This window comes from Scyliorhinus canicula, chromosome 11 (genome assembly GCF_902713615.1).
Source record: "Scyliorhinus canicula chromosome 11, sScyCan1.1, whole genome shotgun sequence".
NCBI lineage: Eukaryota > Metazoa > Chordata > Chondrichthyes > Carcharhiniformes > Scyliorhinidae > Scyliorhinus > Scyliorhinus canicula.
In genome coordinates this window covers 140,641,728-140,658,250 of record NC_052156.1, presented here as the reverse complement: position 1 = coordinate 140,658,250, position 16,523 = coordinate 140,641,728, and the positions used below count along the sequence as shown (strand labels likewise).

The following is a 16,523-nucleotide window of genomic DNA, read 5'->3' as shown; positions in this document are numbered from 1 at the left end:
AAAATGTATGAGTATTTTTGATCTTCAGTGGGTTAGAGTACATGGGTTAGAGTACATGGGTTAGAGTACATGGGTTAGAGTACATGGGTTAGAGTACATGGGTTAGAGTACATGGGTTAGAGTACATGGGTTAGAGTACATGGGTTAGAGTACATGGGTTAGAGTACATGGGTAAGGATGTTTGTGATTATTTAGCTCACTCAAATAATGAAACCAGGAAATGTAACCTGTCAACAAAACGGTAAAGAAGCGTCAAATGCCAATGGTTATAGTCATTGGACATTGAATACCCATATGAAATTTCCATATTTATTTGTGATTATGCCAGATGAGAAATCAAGTAAAAGTTGTAATAAGGTAAATACTCCATCAGGTACAATAGTAAATCCATCTGGTTTTTGGAGTGCATTCATTCGTACTCCAGAACTTTAGTGCTGGGGTACATGCTAAACATGGAGCATAAATTGGCCGCCAAGGATTCAAGCAAAACCAAGAGAAAATACCTTCTCTGGGTTTCAGTCCCTGGTGGGTTGAGGCCTGATGCTGTATTTGAGTTGCATTTAAACTATAACTGCAGTATCAGTGCAAAGTCAAAAATCCATATAAAAACAAATGCAGTGTAGGATGATTGAGAATGACATTGGTTACCTCTTCTGAAATTGCAGTAAAGCACCGTCCCTCAGTAGCCTTGCTAAGATTAGGAATAATTCACATCTAAGTGCATCACTCTTTTCCTGGGTTTCTTAATTTAAGCTTTATTCAGCATGCTTAACTGGTTGACAGATGAGAAGGGAGGTCCTCTTCCTGGAGGCTGGCAGAGGGGGGTCACCTTGTCATGCAGCAAGATACCCCTCTACAAGGAGTGTATCCCTGTGCTTCTTGTTCCCCCATTTTCCTCTAACCACCACTCCTCCTCTGATAAGCTGCCCTCTTGACCTCATTGTCTTCAAGTCCACAGCTCTCTGGAGGATCGTGTAATAGATCACCACATTGGAGTGCACTATCTGTCTAATCGGCTCTAAAATTGCATTTTTGGAAGCTCGATGGCCTGCATATTGGCCCTAGTGAACAATGTATTGGTTGTATCTCTTCTGTGCCTCTGACTGGGGCTCTTGTCATCCAGAATCCACCCCTCACACTTTGGAGTGCAAGTAAAGATCTGAGGCAGCCTGGGCTGTTGGTGGATGAAGATGTTGTGACAGCTGCCAGAAAAATGCATGCGCACACGATGAAAGCTCTTGTTGCGATTGCAGACCAATTGGACTAGAGGGAGTGGAAGCCCTTCTTGTTGATGGATCTCATTGGCTGTTTTCTGGGTACATTGATGACTATATGGGTGCAGTCATGATTTCCTTCACCTGGGGGAATCCAGTGTTGGAGGTGAAATCCAATTTCTTCAGCCCCTGAGACTTGTCATCACTGAATATGCTGTCCTGCTCTGGCAAAGTGGGCTTCATTGACCAAGATGTAGTGGTGTGTAACAGTTTGCAAAGTACTGCTAAGATACACAGCTAATCCTTGAAAGGAGCTAGAAGTAAAGAAGTTCAAGAACACAGTGACTTTGGATGGCTACTGATGGGACATGGAGATTAGGGCTGCACGGTCTTCAGCAGTTTGGGCACAAATGTCAGTGACCAACTGCCTGGAGAGTTGTAGTCTCCTACAGTGCTTCAGCAGTAGATTCTGTGTTGAGGGTCTGGGCTCCATTGCCTTCCTGCCCTTCATCCCTCTTCCATGCCCCACTGATACTCAGAGTTCCACTTCTATGGAGGGCTTGGCATTCTTCACCTCGGGCTCAAAATCTGACGGATGCCAGCTGCAGCTTCCATTTTAGGCAGATGAATGTCCTATTGTGATTAGCAACCTTGCACCCTTCTCTTCCGGCTTCACGATGTAGAGGGTTGATGACCCCTTTAATATCCCAATGCAGAGTGCCCACTCTCCCTGCCACCTACGCAGTGCTAAGAGCACTTGGTTCCAAGTGCCAAAACACTCCTTTGCCCTACTGACCCTCTGTAGGGCTGGGATGATGCGTTGGGGAACCTTGACTGCTCCCCATGCCTGTTTAGAAACTGACAGCTTCTGAAACCTGTGCAATCCTATAAATATTACAATTTCATCCTTTCAACATGCTCCATAAAAGCTTTTTAGCTAGTTTAATTAACCTCAATTAAGAGGAAAGTGGGAATCCTGTCCTGCCCTCCCCTATCCTTAGTGATCTAGTAATTTTTGCCAGCACCACGGTTGGTAATTGACCTGCCTGGCACCAATATTTTTCAGCCTTCCACTCTTGCCTCCGTTCCCATCTTCGGAGAGCTCTGAAAATTCAGTCCTGCATTTCAAAATTAGTTCCCAAAACGTTGGCAGTTTAAAACTTTCTATCACGTAAACAATGTAGTTAGTGTATGCGTGTTTGTTTTTGTGTAGAAAGGTGAAAGCAATTTGCCTTGTGTGCTGATTCTCGATCTACTGTCAGGTTATTGGCTGCACAGCAAATAACAGACTAAAAGAATCCGTATCAGCGGATAATGTTTGAGTAAACTGTAACTTTCCACGTGGCTCACTGAATAATAATAATGTTGATTCATTGTTTTTAATTGAAAGCAAGTTGGGCATTGAGCATCATACTATTTTTTTAAAAACAAGCCCAGTTGTTTGTACAAGTGGGAAAGTGAAATCTGTAGAAACATAGAATCGTAGAGCATGAAAGGACATCATTTAGTTCATCATGCCCACATTGTCTGGCAAGTAGCCAACTAGTCTAATCCCACTTTCCAGCTCTTGGTCTATAGCCTAGTAGATTATGGCGTTTAAAGTGGATAGTCAGATACTTTAAAAATGTTATTATGCTATCTACCTAAACAACCCTTTTCAGCGAATGATTTCCAGATCCCTATAACCCTCTGGATGAAAATGTTCCCCTCTAAACCTCCTACCTCTTACTCTAAATCAATGATTGCACATTATAAACACTTCAACTAAGGTTTTGTGAGGGCCACAAAGAATACAGCATGAGTTTGTAGAGTCACAAGAATCACCGAAAAATACAGTGCAGAAAAGGCCCAAACAGAAAGTAACTTTATTTGCAATAATATGTGCACAGTACCAGCAGTTCACTACTGATTCCCTCGCTAGCTGATGCCACATTAGCCAGCTCTATTTGTACAGCGGCACTGATAATGATTGCCCACCCACCCACTCATTGGAAGAGCTCATATTCCCCAAGGAACATGGTGTAACTGCCTTCCGTACCTGGTGGGCACCACAGGGGTTGAATTGCTTTATCAACCCTTCTTTTCACATTATGATTTGATCTTTGCTAAGTTTCCATTTTTTTTTGTTATTTTGGGGCAATGCCTCTACCAGGAGCAGCCCCTTTTAATTTATCCCTTAGTTTGTTTCCTTTGGTATATTGAGTTGATTGGATCCTAAAACAAGGGGTAACCAATTGTCCCCAGCTAATAGGATCTTGGCAGGTTATAACACAAAGGAAATTGGGCCTTCCTATCTACCATATCAATTTTATGTACTTCATTTAGGTATTCCCCTCAGCTACCTCTGTGTCAAAGAAAACGAGTCGTGCAAGAGTGATCAATTATTTTGCAGACCACTGCTGAAAGACCAAGCGTATAACCGGGATGCCATGTTAAGGACTCCATCACCTATTCTTTTCCTGGCAGAATTCCTCTTTTGTTTGGTGTGAGTTAGAATATTTAAAAAGAGTAATTATTATTCTTATTTCATATTGTATGTTTATACGCTTTGACTTGTGGCTGAACCAGATTGTTTGCATCCTTGGTGTTGTATCCTGAGAAGAATCTCTGACTACATTCATAATTTACAAAGATTTCTTCCAGTCACCTCCGTAACATTGCCCGACTCCACCCCTGCCCAGGGTTATCTGCTCCTGAAACCCTCATTCATGCCTTTTCTACCTTTAGTCCATTCCAACTCTCCTGAAGGTCCTCCCATCTTTCACCCTCGATAAACTTGAGGCAATAAAACTTCTGCCTGTATTCTACTTTGCTTCAAGCCCCATTCACCTATCAACCCTGTGTTCGTTGACCTACATTGGCTCCTGGTTCAGCAACATCCCTTTTTAAGGAAAAAACTCAGCTTTGCTTTCAAAATCCTTTACCGCATCACCTCTCCCCACCATTGTAATCTCCTCTAGTCTCACAATTTTCCAAAATATCTTCTCTCATCCAATTCTGCGTTTTGTGCATTCCTAATTTTATTGCTCCATCATTGGCAGCCATGTCTTCAGCTGCCAAGGACTTAAGTTTTGGAATTTCCTTTCTTAACCCTCTCTGTCTTTCTTTTCCCTCACTGTAGCAACTCTTTAAAACCTATCTTTGACCAGCTTCTGATCATCTGCTGTAATATCTCTTCATGTGCTTCAGTATCAATGTTTGCTAACGCTTCTGTGGAACGTTTTATTACATTGGGTGCTCCGGTTTCCTATCAAAGTCCAAAGATGTGCAGGTTAGATGGATTGGCCATGCTAAATTGACCTTAGTGCCCAAAAAAGTTAGGTGGTGTTACTGGGTTACGGGAATAGGGTGGAGGTACGGGCTTGGGTAGGGTGCTCTTTCCAAGGGCTGGTGAAAACTCGATGGGCCGAATGGCCCCCTTCTGCCCTGTGGATTCTATGATTAAAGATGCTATTGAAATACATGGTATTTTAAAAACTTTTACCAGCATAAAATTAACAACCAGGCATGACAGAAATACTATGATGTGATATTTCTGTACATATAGGAAGGTGTGCTATATAAACTTGTATTATGTATTATAGCAATGAACTTAATTCACTTTGTCAGTTATATTCATTTGATAAATTTGCAGAAACGATGGCTGGAAAGAGGACTATTGGGTAGCACCATTTACTAATTCAATGTTAATTTGAGTTGTGGAAAGTACTTTAGTTTTGAAATCCACAAAACATATATGGAGTTTGGAAAAGGATACAGAAGGTCCATGGGGTCTTTGATGTACATAACCAACCTCTGCAAATGTAGCTTTCTGCAGTTTGTTTTTTTAATTTGTTAACTTGGCAAGTTACTGTGTGCTTACAAATTTTGCATATGTAGCTTTTTTATGTTTTTGAACATTAGTTTGTTATTATAGGGATTTCCCTGATGGAAAGTTTGAAAAACACTAATCTGGGGTGGGAACAGGCTCTCAAACAATAAGGGAAATTGCATATATCATCTTGCTCTTAGTCAGCCAAAATGCTGTTCTGTACTAGGTTGAAAATGTGCCAAATTATATGGGGACTGAGTCAATTCAGAGACAACAGATGAGTGGAATGTCTATAATGTATAAAAATATGTAGACCGTACAGTTCTAGTATAACAACTTTCAGTTGTTATAGCAACAAGTCATTGCAAAACAGCTTACTAAATTAGTAATGAGATTGGGTGTAATGTAAGCATAGCGCCGGCACACTTGTACCAGTACTTAAGCAACTTGCAAGCGGTGCTGATCTTTCGTTCTCTCTTCTTTCAGCCTAAAATGCCCAACGTATGATTGAGAGGGATAAATGGCGTCTAAAGTGACGGATGCTATAGTGTGGTATCAAAAAAAGGTAAGTAAAGTTTTTTAATTTTTGTCTTGACGTTTTGGCATTATTTACACATACTCCTGGGAGGAGCTGACACAAATGTTTGGTTCTGTTTCACATTTCTAATGTGTTTGTTGTGCAATACTCTGACCCACAGTGACGGAAAGTCAGGAGATTATGGGATACGAGTAGGCCATTCAGCTCCTCGAGCCGATTCCATCATTAAATTAGATCATGGCTGATCTATATCTCAATTCCTTTTACTTGGCTAATATGAGAGAAAAATTGGCATTTTAGACATGTAATGTTCACATATATGTGTAGCAGTTTGGCATGCAGATTGATTTTTTTAGCTGCTTGTTTGTATTTTTCATTTTTGTCTCCTGTTCATAACCAGCAACACTTTTGACTGATCCAGCAAGCAATATTTTGTCTGATTCAAAATAATCAATCTAAGAACTCCAGTGTTAGCTAATTTGTGCTACTGTTCTGCCAATCTTTAGAGACAGCAGCAGCAGTATGGCCTGAAACAAGATAATGATCAGAGATAAAAACAGAAAATGTTAGAAAAACTTAGCAGGTCTACATGATCAGAAGTAGGCCACTCGGCCCCTCCAGCCTGCTCCGCCACCCAATAAAATTATGGCTGATCTATTACTGCATTGAGTTCCACACACTCATCTACCCCCAATAACCTTTGATTCTCTTGCCTAACAAGAATCTATCTACCGTCTTAAAAATATTCATTGACTGGCGATGTACTACATTTTCAATCCCATTTATTCTTTTATTTTACAAATTTTTTTATTATAAATTTAGAGTACCCAATTCACTTTTTCCAATTAAGGGGCAATTTAGTGTGGCCAATCCACCTAGCCTGCACATTTTTGGGTTGTGGGGTGAAACCCACGCAAACACGGGGAGAATGTGCAATCTCCACACGGACAGTGACCCAGAGCCGGGATCGAACCTGGGACCTTGGTGCCGTGAGGTAACAGGGCTAACCCACTGCGCCACCGTGCTGCCCATTCAATCCCATTTCTGGACCCAATTTCCTAATATCTCCCTCACATAACACAAAGATTTCATGGACACAAGACAAAGAGAATGTTAATGGTTGTGTTAAAGACTAAGGAAGGTACGAATAGTGGCATAAAGGTCAGATAGCAGAACAAGGATCAGCAACCTGTGAAAGCAAAACATAAGAATGAGTTAGAGCATGTTCCTGTGAGAGAAGGCGGTTTGGAGGAAAAATGTTTTGCAAACAAGATCAAAATGGAGGACAGAGTTCATGGTCTGACATTGTTGGAACTCAATGTTAAATTCAGAAGGCTGTAAGGCACCTACTCAGAAGATGAAGTACTGTTCCTCCAGTTTGTGTTGGGCTTCATTGGAACATTGCAACAGGCAAAGAACTGAAATGTAGACATGAGAACAAGATGGTGAATTGAAATGGCAAGTCACAGGAAGGTCGGGGGTCATGCGTGCAGACTAAGCAAAGTGTTCTACAAAGTGACCCACCCCTTTTCACCCCTTCCAGTCCTCCTGACCCCATCCCTTCTTCTAATCCCAGCTCTTGTCGTGTAGCCACTTTACCCTCTGGCTCTTCCCACTCTGTGATCCTGAACATTCTGTGCTCAGCAAGATTCAGTTTCTTCACTAACGTTCTTACTTCACTTAAATCTCTGGTTTGGCATGATGTTGAACTCTTCTTTGTTTTGTAGAAGAAGGGACGTCTGTAATTTGTTCTTATCTTTGCTTTCACAGCACGGACACGTGTTCTGCTATCAACACTTTCTGCTAGCTGACCTCTATGCCACTGTTAGCATCTTCCTTTGTCTTTAACACTATCATTAACACTTCATTTCTCTTGTGTCCATGACATCTTTGTCCAAACTCACCTGAGCTCCCACCTATCCCTGACCTTCTATTTTGCTCCACCTGCTTCACCCCCTCTCTGTAATAGTATAAAACCCATTGAATTTCTATCTCTCTTCAGCTTTGGAGAAGAGTCAGATGGACTCAAAACATTAACTTTGTTTCCCTCTCCACAGATGCTTCCAGACCTGCTGAGCTTTTCCAGTATTTTATGTTTTGTTTCAGATTTCCAGAATCCACAGTATATTGCCTTATTGTTATTATCAGAGATGTCTCTTTCAACTTTTCAATGCCATTTCTTTAAACTAGACGCTGAGTCTATATGCAAGGACTATGGATTGCAAACATGTTTCCAAAGATAATCCAAAATGAATTATATATCCAGGGCCTCTCCACACACTTATTACAGTCTATAGCAATATATGACAATGTAGTCCCTTGGGATATTGTTATGTTTAAAGGTTTTATATAAATGCAAGTTTTAGTTGTTGGAATTAAACTGAGGAGAGTGCATGTCAGGCACTGGGGTCTACTTAGAGCATGTTTACTCAGTAATGTTGGTAATAATTAAATTGATCAAGTTAGACCTTGGGTGGGCAGCATGGTGGCGCGATGGGTTAGCACTGCGGCCTCACGGCGCTGAGGTCCCAGGTTCGATCCTGGCTCTGGGTCACTATCCGTGTGGAGTTTGCACATTCTCCCTGTGCTTGCGTGGGTTTCGCCCCCACAATCCAAAAATGTGCAAGCTAGGTGGATTGGCCACACTAAATTGCCCCTTAATTGGAAAAAATGAATTGGGTACTCTAAATTTAAAAAAAGGTTAGACTCTGAGTGCAGATATTCTGACAGCTATTTTCCAGTCCTGGCTGAGTAATTTTTTTCATTCCAGTATACCCTTGCTACACCCAAATATTAGTCAACCATCTGCAAATATGAATCATCAAATTTTCCATTACTGTAACTAAGCAATTTAAACATGTGTGGAGGCAACATATTTTCAAAGTGATTGTTGTAGAAATACACCTTGAGCCAAGGTCTCGGAGCAGCATGCTGGTGCAGTGGTTAGCGCTGCTGCCTCACGGCGCCGAGGACCCAGGTTCGATCCCGGCTCTGGGTCAATGTCCGTGTGGAGTTTGCACATTCTCCCCGTGCCTGCGTGGGTTTTACCGAGCCACTCACTCTTGGTAATGGACATTGAAGTCCCCCACCCAGAGCATATTCTGCGCTCTAGCCACCCTCCGTGCTTCCTTCAAGTAATATTCAACGTGGAGTAGTACTGATTCATCAGCTGATGGTGGCCGGTTTGTGGTACGTGATTACATGGCAAATGTCAACAGGCTCTCCAACTGTACAGGTCATCTGATGAGGTTACCTAATGGGCAGCACAGTAGCACAGTGGTTAGCATTGTTGCTTCATAGCTCCAGGGACCCAGGTTCGATTCCCAGCTTGGGCCACTGTCTGTACGGAGTCTGCACGTTTTCCCTGAGTCTGTGTAGGTTTACTCCGGGTGATCCAGTTTCCTCCTACAAGTGCCAAAAGACGTGCTTGTTAGGTGAATTGAACGTTCTGAATTCTCCCTCCGTGTACCCGAACAGGCGCTGTAGTGTGGGGTCTAGGGGATTTTCACAGTAACTTCATTGCAGTGTAAGCCTACTTGTGACACTAATAAAGATTATTATTATTATTATTGAAACATAGGATTCTGAGAGAACTTGATAGGGTAGGTAGTATGGGGATGTTTTGTTTTGGGGGTGTCTAGGGGGACGCCGTTTAAATCATTATAGTGAGGTTCAATTCAGACATTGCTAAAACATGTACACTCACTAGAACGTTGACTGGATAACAAGATTTGGGAATATTGCCAGATTTTTCTTGGCTGGCAGCCATAAAGGCAGAATCCTGAATTGTTGCTTCAGCTAATTTGGTATTGGCTGGGGAATTGAACCAAAGAGCTTTGGTTTTCTATGACTTAGTTGTAGATCACAGTCGCAAATTAATCAGTAGTTCTGACTTGTGCTTATAGTTTCTGTAGCTTACTGTTTCTGTAGCTTGCTGTACATGATCTGATATCATGATGATATCTGTGGAAGAACATTTTATTACCTCCCATAGATCTAATCATACAATTTACCTTTTCATTTCATGATTATTGTTTGACTAGTGCTTGAGTAAAGTTCTAAAGTATAATTTTAATAAACAAATAAATACTTTTATTGGTGTATGATGTGCCTCTTTGATAGCAATTCTACTTCACTCATTTACAATGTCAGAAAATATCTACACACCATCAGTGTGCAGTCAGAGTGGCACAAATGAATGAGGTATATATGACGTGTTCTATCCTGGAGGTAATTGGGCTTGCAGTAACTTGTCAACTAGTGTATGATTTCAACTCTTTTTGTAAGCTTTGACAGAACGCACTCATTTTATGTGGAAGTATGGCACGGACAAGTCTCTTGTTTTTTTAAAAATTTAGAGTACCCAATTATTCTTTTCTCCAATTAAGAGGCAATTTATAGAATATAGAACAGTACAGCACAGAACAGGCCCTTCGGCCCTCGATGTTGTGCCGAGCAATGCTCACCCTACTCAAACCCACGTATCCACCCTATACCCGTAACCCAACAACCCCCCCCCCTAACCTTACTTTTTAGGACACTATGGGCAATTTAGCATGGCCAATCCACCTAACCCCGCACATCTTTGGACTGTGGGAGGAAACCGGAGCAACCGGAGGAAACCCACGCACACACGGGGAGGACGTGCAGACTCCGCACAGACAGTGACCCAGCCGGGAATCGAACCTGGGACCCTGGAGCTGTGAAGCATTTATGCTAACCACCATGCTACCGTGCTGCCCAAGCCCAATTTAGCGTGGCCAATCCACTTACCCTGCACATATTTGGGTTGTGGGGTTGAGACCCACACAGGCAAGGGAAGAATGTGCAAACTCCACACGGACAGTGACCCGGGGCCGGGATCGAACCCAGGTCCGCAGCACCATAGGCAGCAGTGCTGACCAATGTGCCACCGTGCCGCCTTGGACAAGTCTCTTGTTAGCCTGTCAGCCAGATCATTGGTGAATCTGTCCCTGTCGCTACCTCTGTAATGTGATTGATTCTTTTTTAAATGCGCTAGCAAGTGTAGGTGCTTTCCCATTGCAAAATCACTTTAGGAATAAATATAAGATTCCCTTTAGAGCAACATTAAACTGTTATCTCTTGTTTCAGTTTTAAAATATTTTTACGTAGAGATATGTGTTGGAACTCTCGGGTTTGTCAGACAGAGTGGCCATGATTCTCTGTTTGGGAGATTATGTTCTCCTGCCGGATTTGAATCGCAGGGTCCGGGCAGATGAAATTCAGGTGATGCAAAGGCACATTGCCCACGTGCGGCCCAAGCGATTCCCAGCCCCACACTGGCATCTGATTTGCTGGGGTTGGGATTTGTGTTAAAAAGCCTCACAAGCTGGAGCAGCCTTTAAGCACTCCACTCACCACAGACTGTCATTCCAACCAAGAAGTTGGCTGTACACCGACCAGCTCCCAGTTTCCGTGAGTCGGAGATGGACCAACTGCTGGAACCATTGAGGAAGGGAGAGGCACCCTCATTATTATTGAAACATATGATTCTGAGAGGACTTGCTAGGGTACGTAGTGAGGGGATGTTTTGTCTTTGGGAGACTCATGCCCGCCCTTCTCAACAATGATTGAGATGAGCTGGCTGAGGCTATTGGTGCTGGCAGCCTCACCAGGCAGACCGACACGCAATGTAGAAAGAAAATGAACAACCTCTTCAGGGCTTTTGGGGTGAGTCACCACTTCTGTGCCCCTGGCATCACACTCGTCCCTCACTCCTTACATCAGCCCCCAATCTCCAAGGGGCCACCAACAAGTCATTCCCCGCTATTTCCTGAAGTCCAGCCATACATCTCCAGCAAGCCTGAATTTGAGAGATTTCTTTCCTTCTTGCTCCCTCTCAACAGCCATGGCGTCTGGGCCCCTCTTGTAAATGCATGCAGCAATTCAGGTCCGCGTGACTCCCGCCTGAGAGGGGTGGAGCATCAGGGGGTCCAGTCATTAACGGTATTTAAATCCATGCAAATCATGGTTTTGCATGGGCCACCGGGTCAGGGAGTGTACCTCGTAGCCACCTTCAGTGGGGGACCAGAGAATTGCTCTTGGCACCAATCCAGAATAAAACTGGATAAATCTAACCTGTCCAATTAGTGTCTTGCTGGATTAATCCAATCAGTAAAGTGATAGAAGAAATCATGAAAACCACCATAAAGTGACACCCATTTATTTAACCTTCTCCCCAATAATCAGCTCATGTTCCCCTAGAAATGCTCATCTCCAGACCTCATCACAGCCTACATCTAGAATGAATAAATGATTGCCAGAGAACAAACTGAGATGCACTCAGAATCCAGGCAGCTCTTTGCTGAGTTGGCACCAAGGAGTCCTAGGGAAATTGAGGTCAATATAGGTCAGTGGTTGGGCACATTCCTGACGTAAAGGAAGATTTAATGTGCTGGTCAGATGCCCCAATGCAGCTTCATGCTTGTGTGACCCTTAGTCCTAGGTCAGGAGTGAGACTGCTTGCTCCACTTTCAGTTCCATTTAAGGTAGGAGCTCAATTATATTAATATTGGGGCTGCAAAGTGACTGGCAACAGCCACCTCAAAATAAGAGGGAACTTGCACAATTTATTTTTTTCTTCAATGGTACTACCATCAATGAGACCCCCACCATTAGCTTGGGAGTCACCACTGCTGAAGTAGAACAGCCGTTTCAACATAATGGCTACAAGAACAGTGCAGAGGTTGGGAATCTTATGACAAATAACTCAATTCCTGACCTTTTAAAGCCCTTCCACCATTTACAAAAGCTTGTTGGCAGTGTGACTGAATACTCACCAGTCACCTGGATGGGTTCAGGCATAACACTCAAGAAGCTCAATACATTTAGAATAGAGTAGTTCACTTGATTGATGGAATGATCCATCTGAAGATTGAAAATAACCGTTGACAGTAAGACAATCTATCCTTCTTCATTCCAGCATGGAATGAAGGTTGACTGAATACCACCAAGAAGGAAGAACTATAGCAAAAAAAAAAAAAGTGTTCCTATTGGGACGAAAAGGAAGCCTAAACAGAGGCAGACATACTAAAACTAAGAGGTTTACTATCCTTAGAAAATAATTCTGAGCATCCATGCTTATTGAGAGGTCACTTTTTCCAGGTAACGTCTGGGATTTCACATTATAGCAGCTGGTGTCCTTTGCTTACTGGAGCCGCTTGAATAGGCAGCTCTTGAAGTGCATGGTCGTTTAAGCTGTGAACAGCCTTACATGTGTCCAGTACTTTCAGCTGGTTCTTTGAAATTGCCTGGATTGAACTGACCTGGCTTGATTCTTTCATCTGTAATGGTGTGAACCTTGGGGGAAGATTAAACAGGATAACTACTATTTCCTAATTAAGACTTTGTCCTCAGTAAAACTTGCGAGGAATCCGTATTCACAAAATCTGGATTCTTTTGCACATGCATTACATGTTATGAATGCTTGAAATTTAGTAACAAGTTCATGTCTTTTACATGGTGTTCTTCTGAGGTAAAAAATATTTCTCACAAATGTTCTCTTCAATACTATAATTTTCTCTTTCTTCAATACATGTAAATCTACTGTACTATCTGTTGAATAATTTGTTGGCCTAAGTTTCCTCTTTTGTTTCCACATCTTTTGCAGTTGTAGTGCAAGTGTTTTTATCCATTTTCTGCACTCATATTCTGCATCATAAGACATCTGTTTCCAATCTCAAATTATATGAATTCCAAACTTTCCATTTGTGTTCCAGTTCCGACAGCATTTCAAGATTTGGGGCCTATTAGAGCTGCTGCTCCTCAGGAAATTGTCTAGAACTTTTTCAAATGCTGATTTTTTCCCCTCTAACCATTGGAGGCTCTGATTAGGTTCAACATGATTCCACAGAGCTCATCTAGGAGCAGGTTAAAATGCTTCACTATACTGTTGTCACACCTTATGTTTGAACATTCTTTAGCAAACTGAGAACATACATTGCGGTTTCATCAAATGTTCGTTGTTCAAACCAGTTGCTGTCCTATTGTAACAAAAATTGTTTTCTGCTGACTTAGTTTCTTAAATAATTTATTCCCTCACCATGTTTGTTTTCAGTGTGCCACAAAGCATTACGTACGCACTCTAAACCTATTATTATCCAGGAGGGTGGCTGAGTTCAAATTCAAGATAGAATTTATATTGAAGCTGGGCCTGCTGAATCAGAATTCCATATTCTTGCTCCACAACTACATTTGTCAGTTACCTCATGATTGCTTTGGTACTTTAGAGTACAATTGAAGTAATAGGAGTATCATGGTAAAGACCAGTGTGGCTGATGGGACAAGCTCTCTGCTCTTTCCCCACCCGCTAAATAAATTTGTGACTTTCAAGAAGTCCTTCCTTGGCATGACCGTTTGAGAAACACAGTTTTTGATAGCTTTTCTTGTCATGTACTTGTTCTACCAAGGACATAAATCTCCTTCTGTTCTAGGGTTTCCAACACTGATTAGTAGAATCCCTGGAGGTTTGATTATGTGAGATCTGCATTTACCTTGAGATGTTGTAGTTCATTATCTTTATTCATGTTTTTGCATCAGCAGTTATTGTGAAAGTAACTCTGAGAGCCAGGAGGCAGCTTGTGAACAGGAAGTGATAGAATCAAGGGTCTGCAAAGGACACATCAGAGTGAAGCATTCATAGGGAGGGAACAAGCAGAGAGAAGAGCTTTGGTTTCATTAGTAACATACTGAAATTCCTATTTTAATCCAGTTTTATGAGAACGTGAAGATCATCTATTACTTTTTATATTACTTTTTTAAAAAGTATGTTTTTATTGGTTTTTGCATTTAACTTGAAACAACATTGCTGAATAAAGATTTAAAGAAAAAAACTAAAAGATCCAAAGGCAACACACAGTATAAAATAAAATGAAAACGAGGAAACTCAAGTGATCCGGTGTGAATACACATATACAGATTTCAGGCCTGTTAGCATTAGGCCCCCAGTAATCAGTTCTCCCAGCCGCCCTGTTTCACTATTTACATGTGACCACATGGTATTGAAATAATACAGGGGCTTGTTTGAGGTGACCCAGGTGCGCCCTCCTGTTTTGCAGTTGTCTCCCTCCCCCTTCTCTTCATCTTTTGCCTGCTTCGGTGCCCCTCCCCCATACTGGTTACTGGTCACTAACAGGTCCTCAAATGGGTTGGTAAATTGCTTCCAAGCCCTCCTCTGATGGTGAATATTATCTTTTCTAATTTGAGGTATTCCGCTAAATCAGACAGCCAATCTGAGGCTTTGGGTGGCGGTGCTAATCTCCAGCGGGTGATCAGGGAGGCAAAGGCTAGGGCGTCGACCCCATTTCCCCGTAAAGAATTCTGGCTGTTCCGATACCCTGAAGACCGACACTTGTGGACACGGCTCCACTCTCACCCCCACAACCTTAAACATGGCCTTGAAAAAGGCGGTCCAGTACTCGACAAATCTGGGGCATGATGAGAACATGTGGGTGTGGTTAGCTGGGCAACGTGGCACCATTCACATTTGTCCTCCACTTCCAGAAAGAATCCGCCCATCCGTGTTGTGCTCAAGTGCACTCTTTAGCTGTGTTAAGCTGAGCCCTGCGCATGAGGAGGTGAATTTCTCCCTATGCAGTGCTTCGATCTAGAGTCCTCCCCCTATCTCCATGCCCAGTTTTTCCTTCCTCTTTTCCCTCGTCTCGTCCAGTGATGATTATATCTCCACCATTAGTCACCTGTATATGTCAGCGCTGTTACTGTCCCCTTATTCATCCACAGTTAGAAGTCTGCAGAGAGTGTCCTGATAGCTGGTGGAACTTTGCTGTCTGTTTGCAGACGAAGTTCGTTAGTTAGTTACATATATCGCAACTCATTCCCTTTTGAGAGCTGTAGCTTGTCAAAGTTAATGGACTTTGACTGGGCTGCCAAATCTCTTGCGGTGTATCCAGCCACGTCAGGACTGGAAAATACCGGCCTTAGTACCCAGTATTTTACCTGTAATTGATTTGCAATAATCCTGTAACCTGATGTTTAAAAGATTCCATCTCTTTTCCTTTAGACTTTGCTTTGAATTCCAGTTGCGTGTTGTAGGTAATAACTATGATCTGGGAGCCACAGCAGAGCTGGTCTGTAATTGAACTTTGCATGCCAAGACCAGGTGGAACCAATTTAATTGAACCAGAGAGATTGCACAAAGGTCATTGGACGTTTGGATGGGTTCTTGTCAGGCGCTCATTGGCTTCAACTCAGCTCAGCTGTAGAAGGATAACTATTAAAGCACAGAAAGAGGCTATTTGACCCCCTATCCCAGTGCCGGCGTGCTTTCCTGTAAACTTGTTTCCCTAACCGAGAGCCCAACCCCCAACTGATCTGTTTATATATTTCTCCTCCTCAAACATTTATCTTAATTCTTTAAATGCTGTTTTACTCTTTACCTCAAGAGGCATTTATGGTGAATGATCTAGCCCTCAATCCAATACCTTCCTATTCCCTTCCCCGGTGTTCTTCTCAGTCTCTGTTCCCTTGTTCTCCATCCACCCTCCTGATATAATTTTCCACTGGTTACCCAGAGTAAAGTCCATAAAATTCACTCATCCCTTTACTGACTTCTGTCCCTCTGATGCTGCTGCTCCCATTGCAAGCTCTGCAGGGAATGCTAGACCAGCACGGTAGCACAATGGGTAGCACTATGACTTCACAGCGCAAGGATTCCAGTTTCGATTCCTGGTTTGGGTCACTGTCTGCACGTTCTCCCTGTGCGTGGATTTCCTCCGGGTGCTCCCGCTTCCTCCCACAAGTCCCGAAAGATGTGCTTTTAGGTAATTTTGACATTCTGAATGTCAAAACACGTGCTGGAATGTGGAGACTAGGGGCTTTTCACAGTAACTTCATTGCAGTGTTAATGTAAGCCTACTTGTGACAATAAAGATTATTATTACTGTTACCACGTTCCCTAGTCTCTTCCTTTCCCAAACGAATC

General features: G+C 42.6%; 1 protein-coding gene across 4 annotated transcripts in view; it reads left to right on the top strand.

Moving 5' to 3' along the window:
- Window positions 1–16,523, top strand: part of LOC119973425 (protein PHTF2-like) — a 181,368-nt gene that overhangs the window by 90,118 nt on the left and 74,727 nt on the right. For all 4 annotated transcript variants that reach the window (XM_038811528.1, XM_038811526.1, XM_038811525.1 and 1 more), the window contains one exon: window positions 5,512–5,590. In XM_038811528.1, coding sequence (XP_038667456.1) covers window positions 5,546–5,590 — 45 coding nt within the window. In that variant the 5' untranslated portion in view covers window positions 5,512–5,545. The remainder of the gene's footprint in view (window positions 1–5,511; window positions 5,591–16,523) is intronic.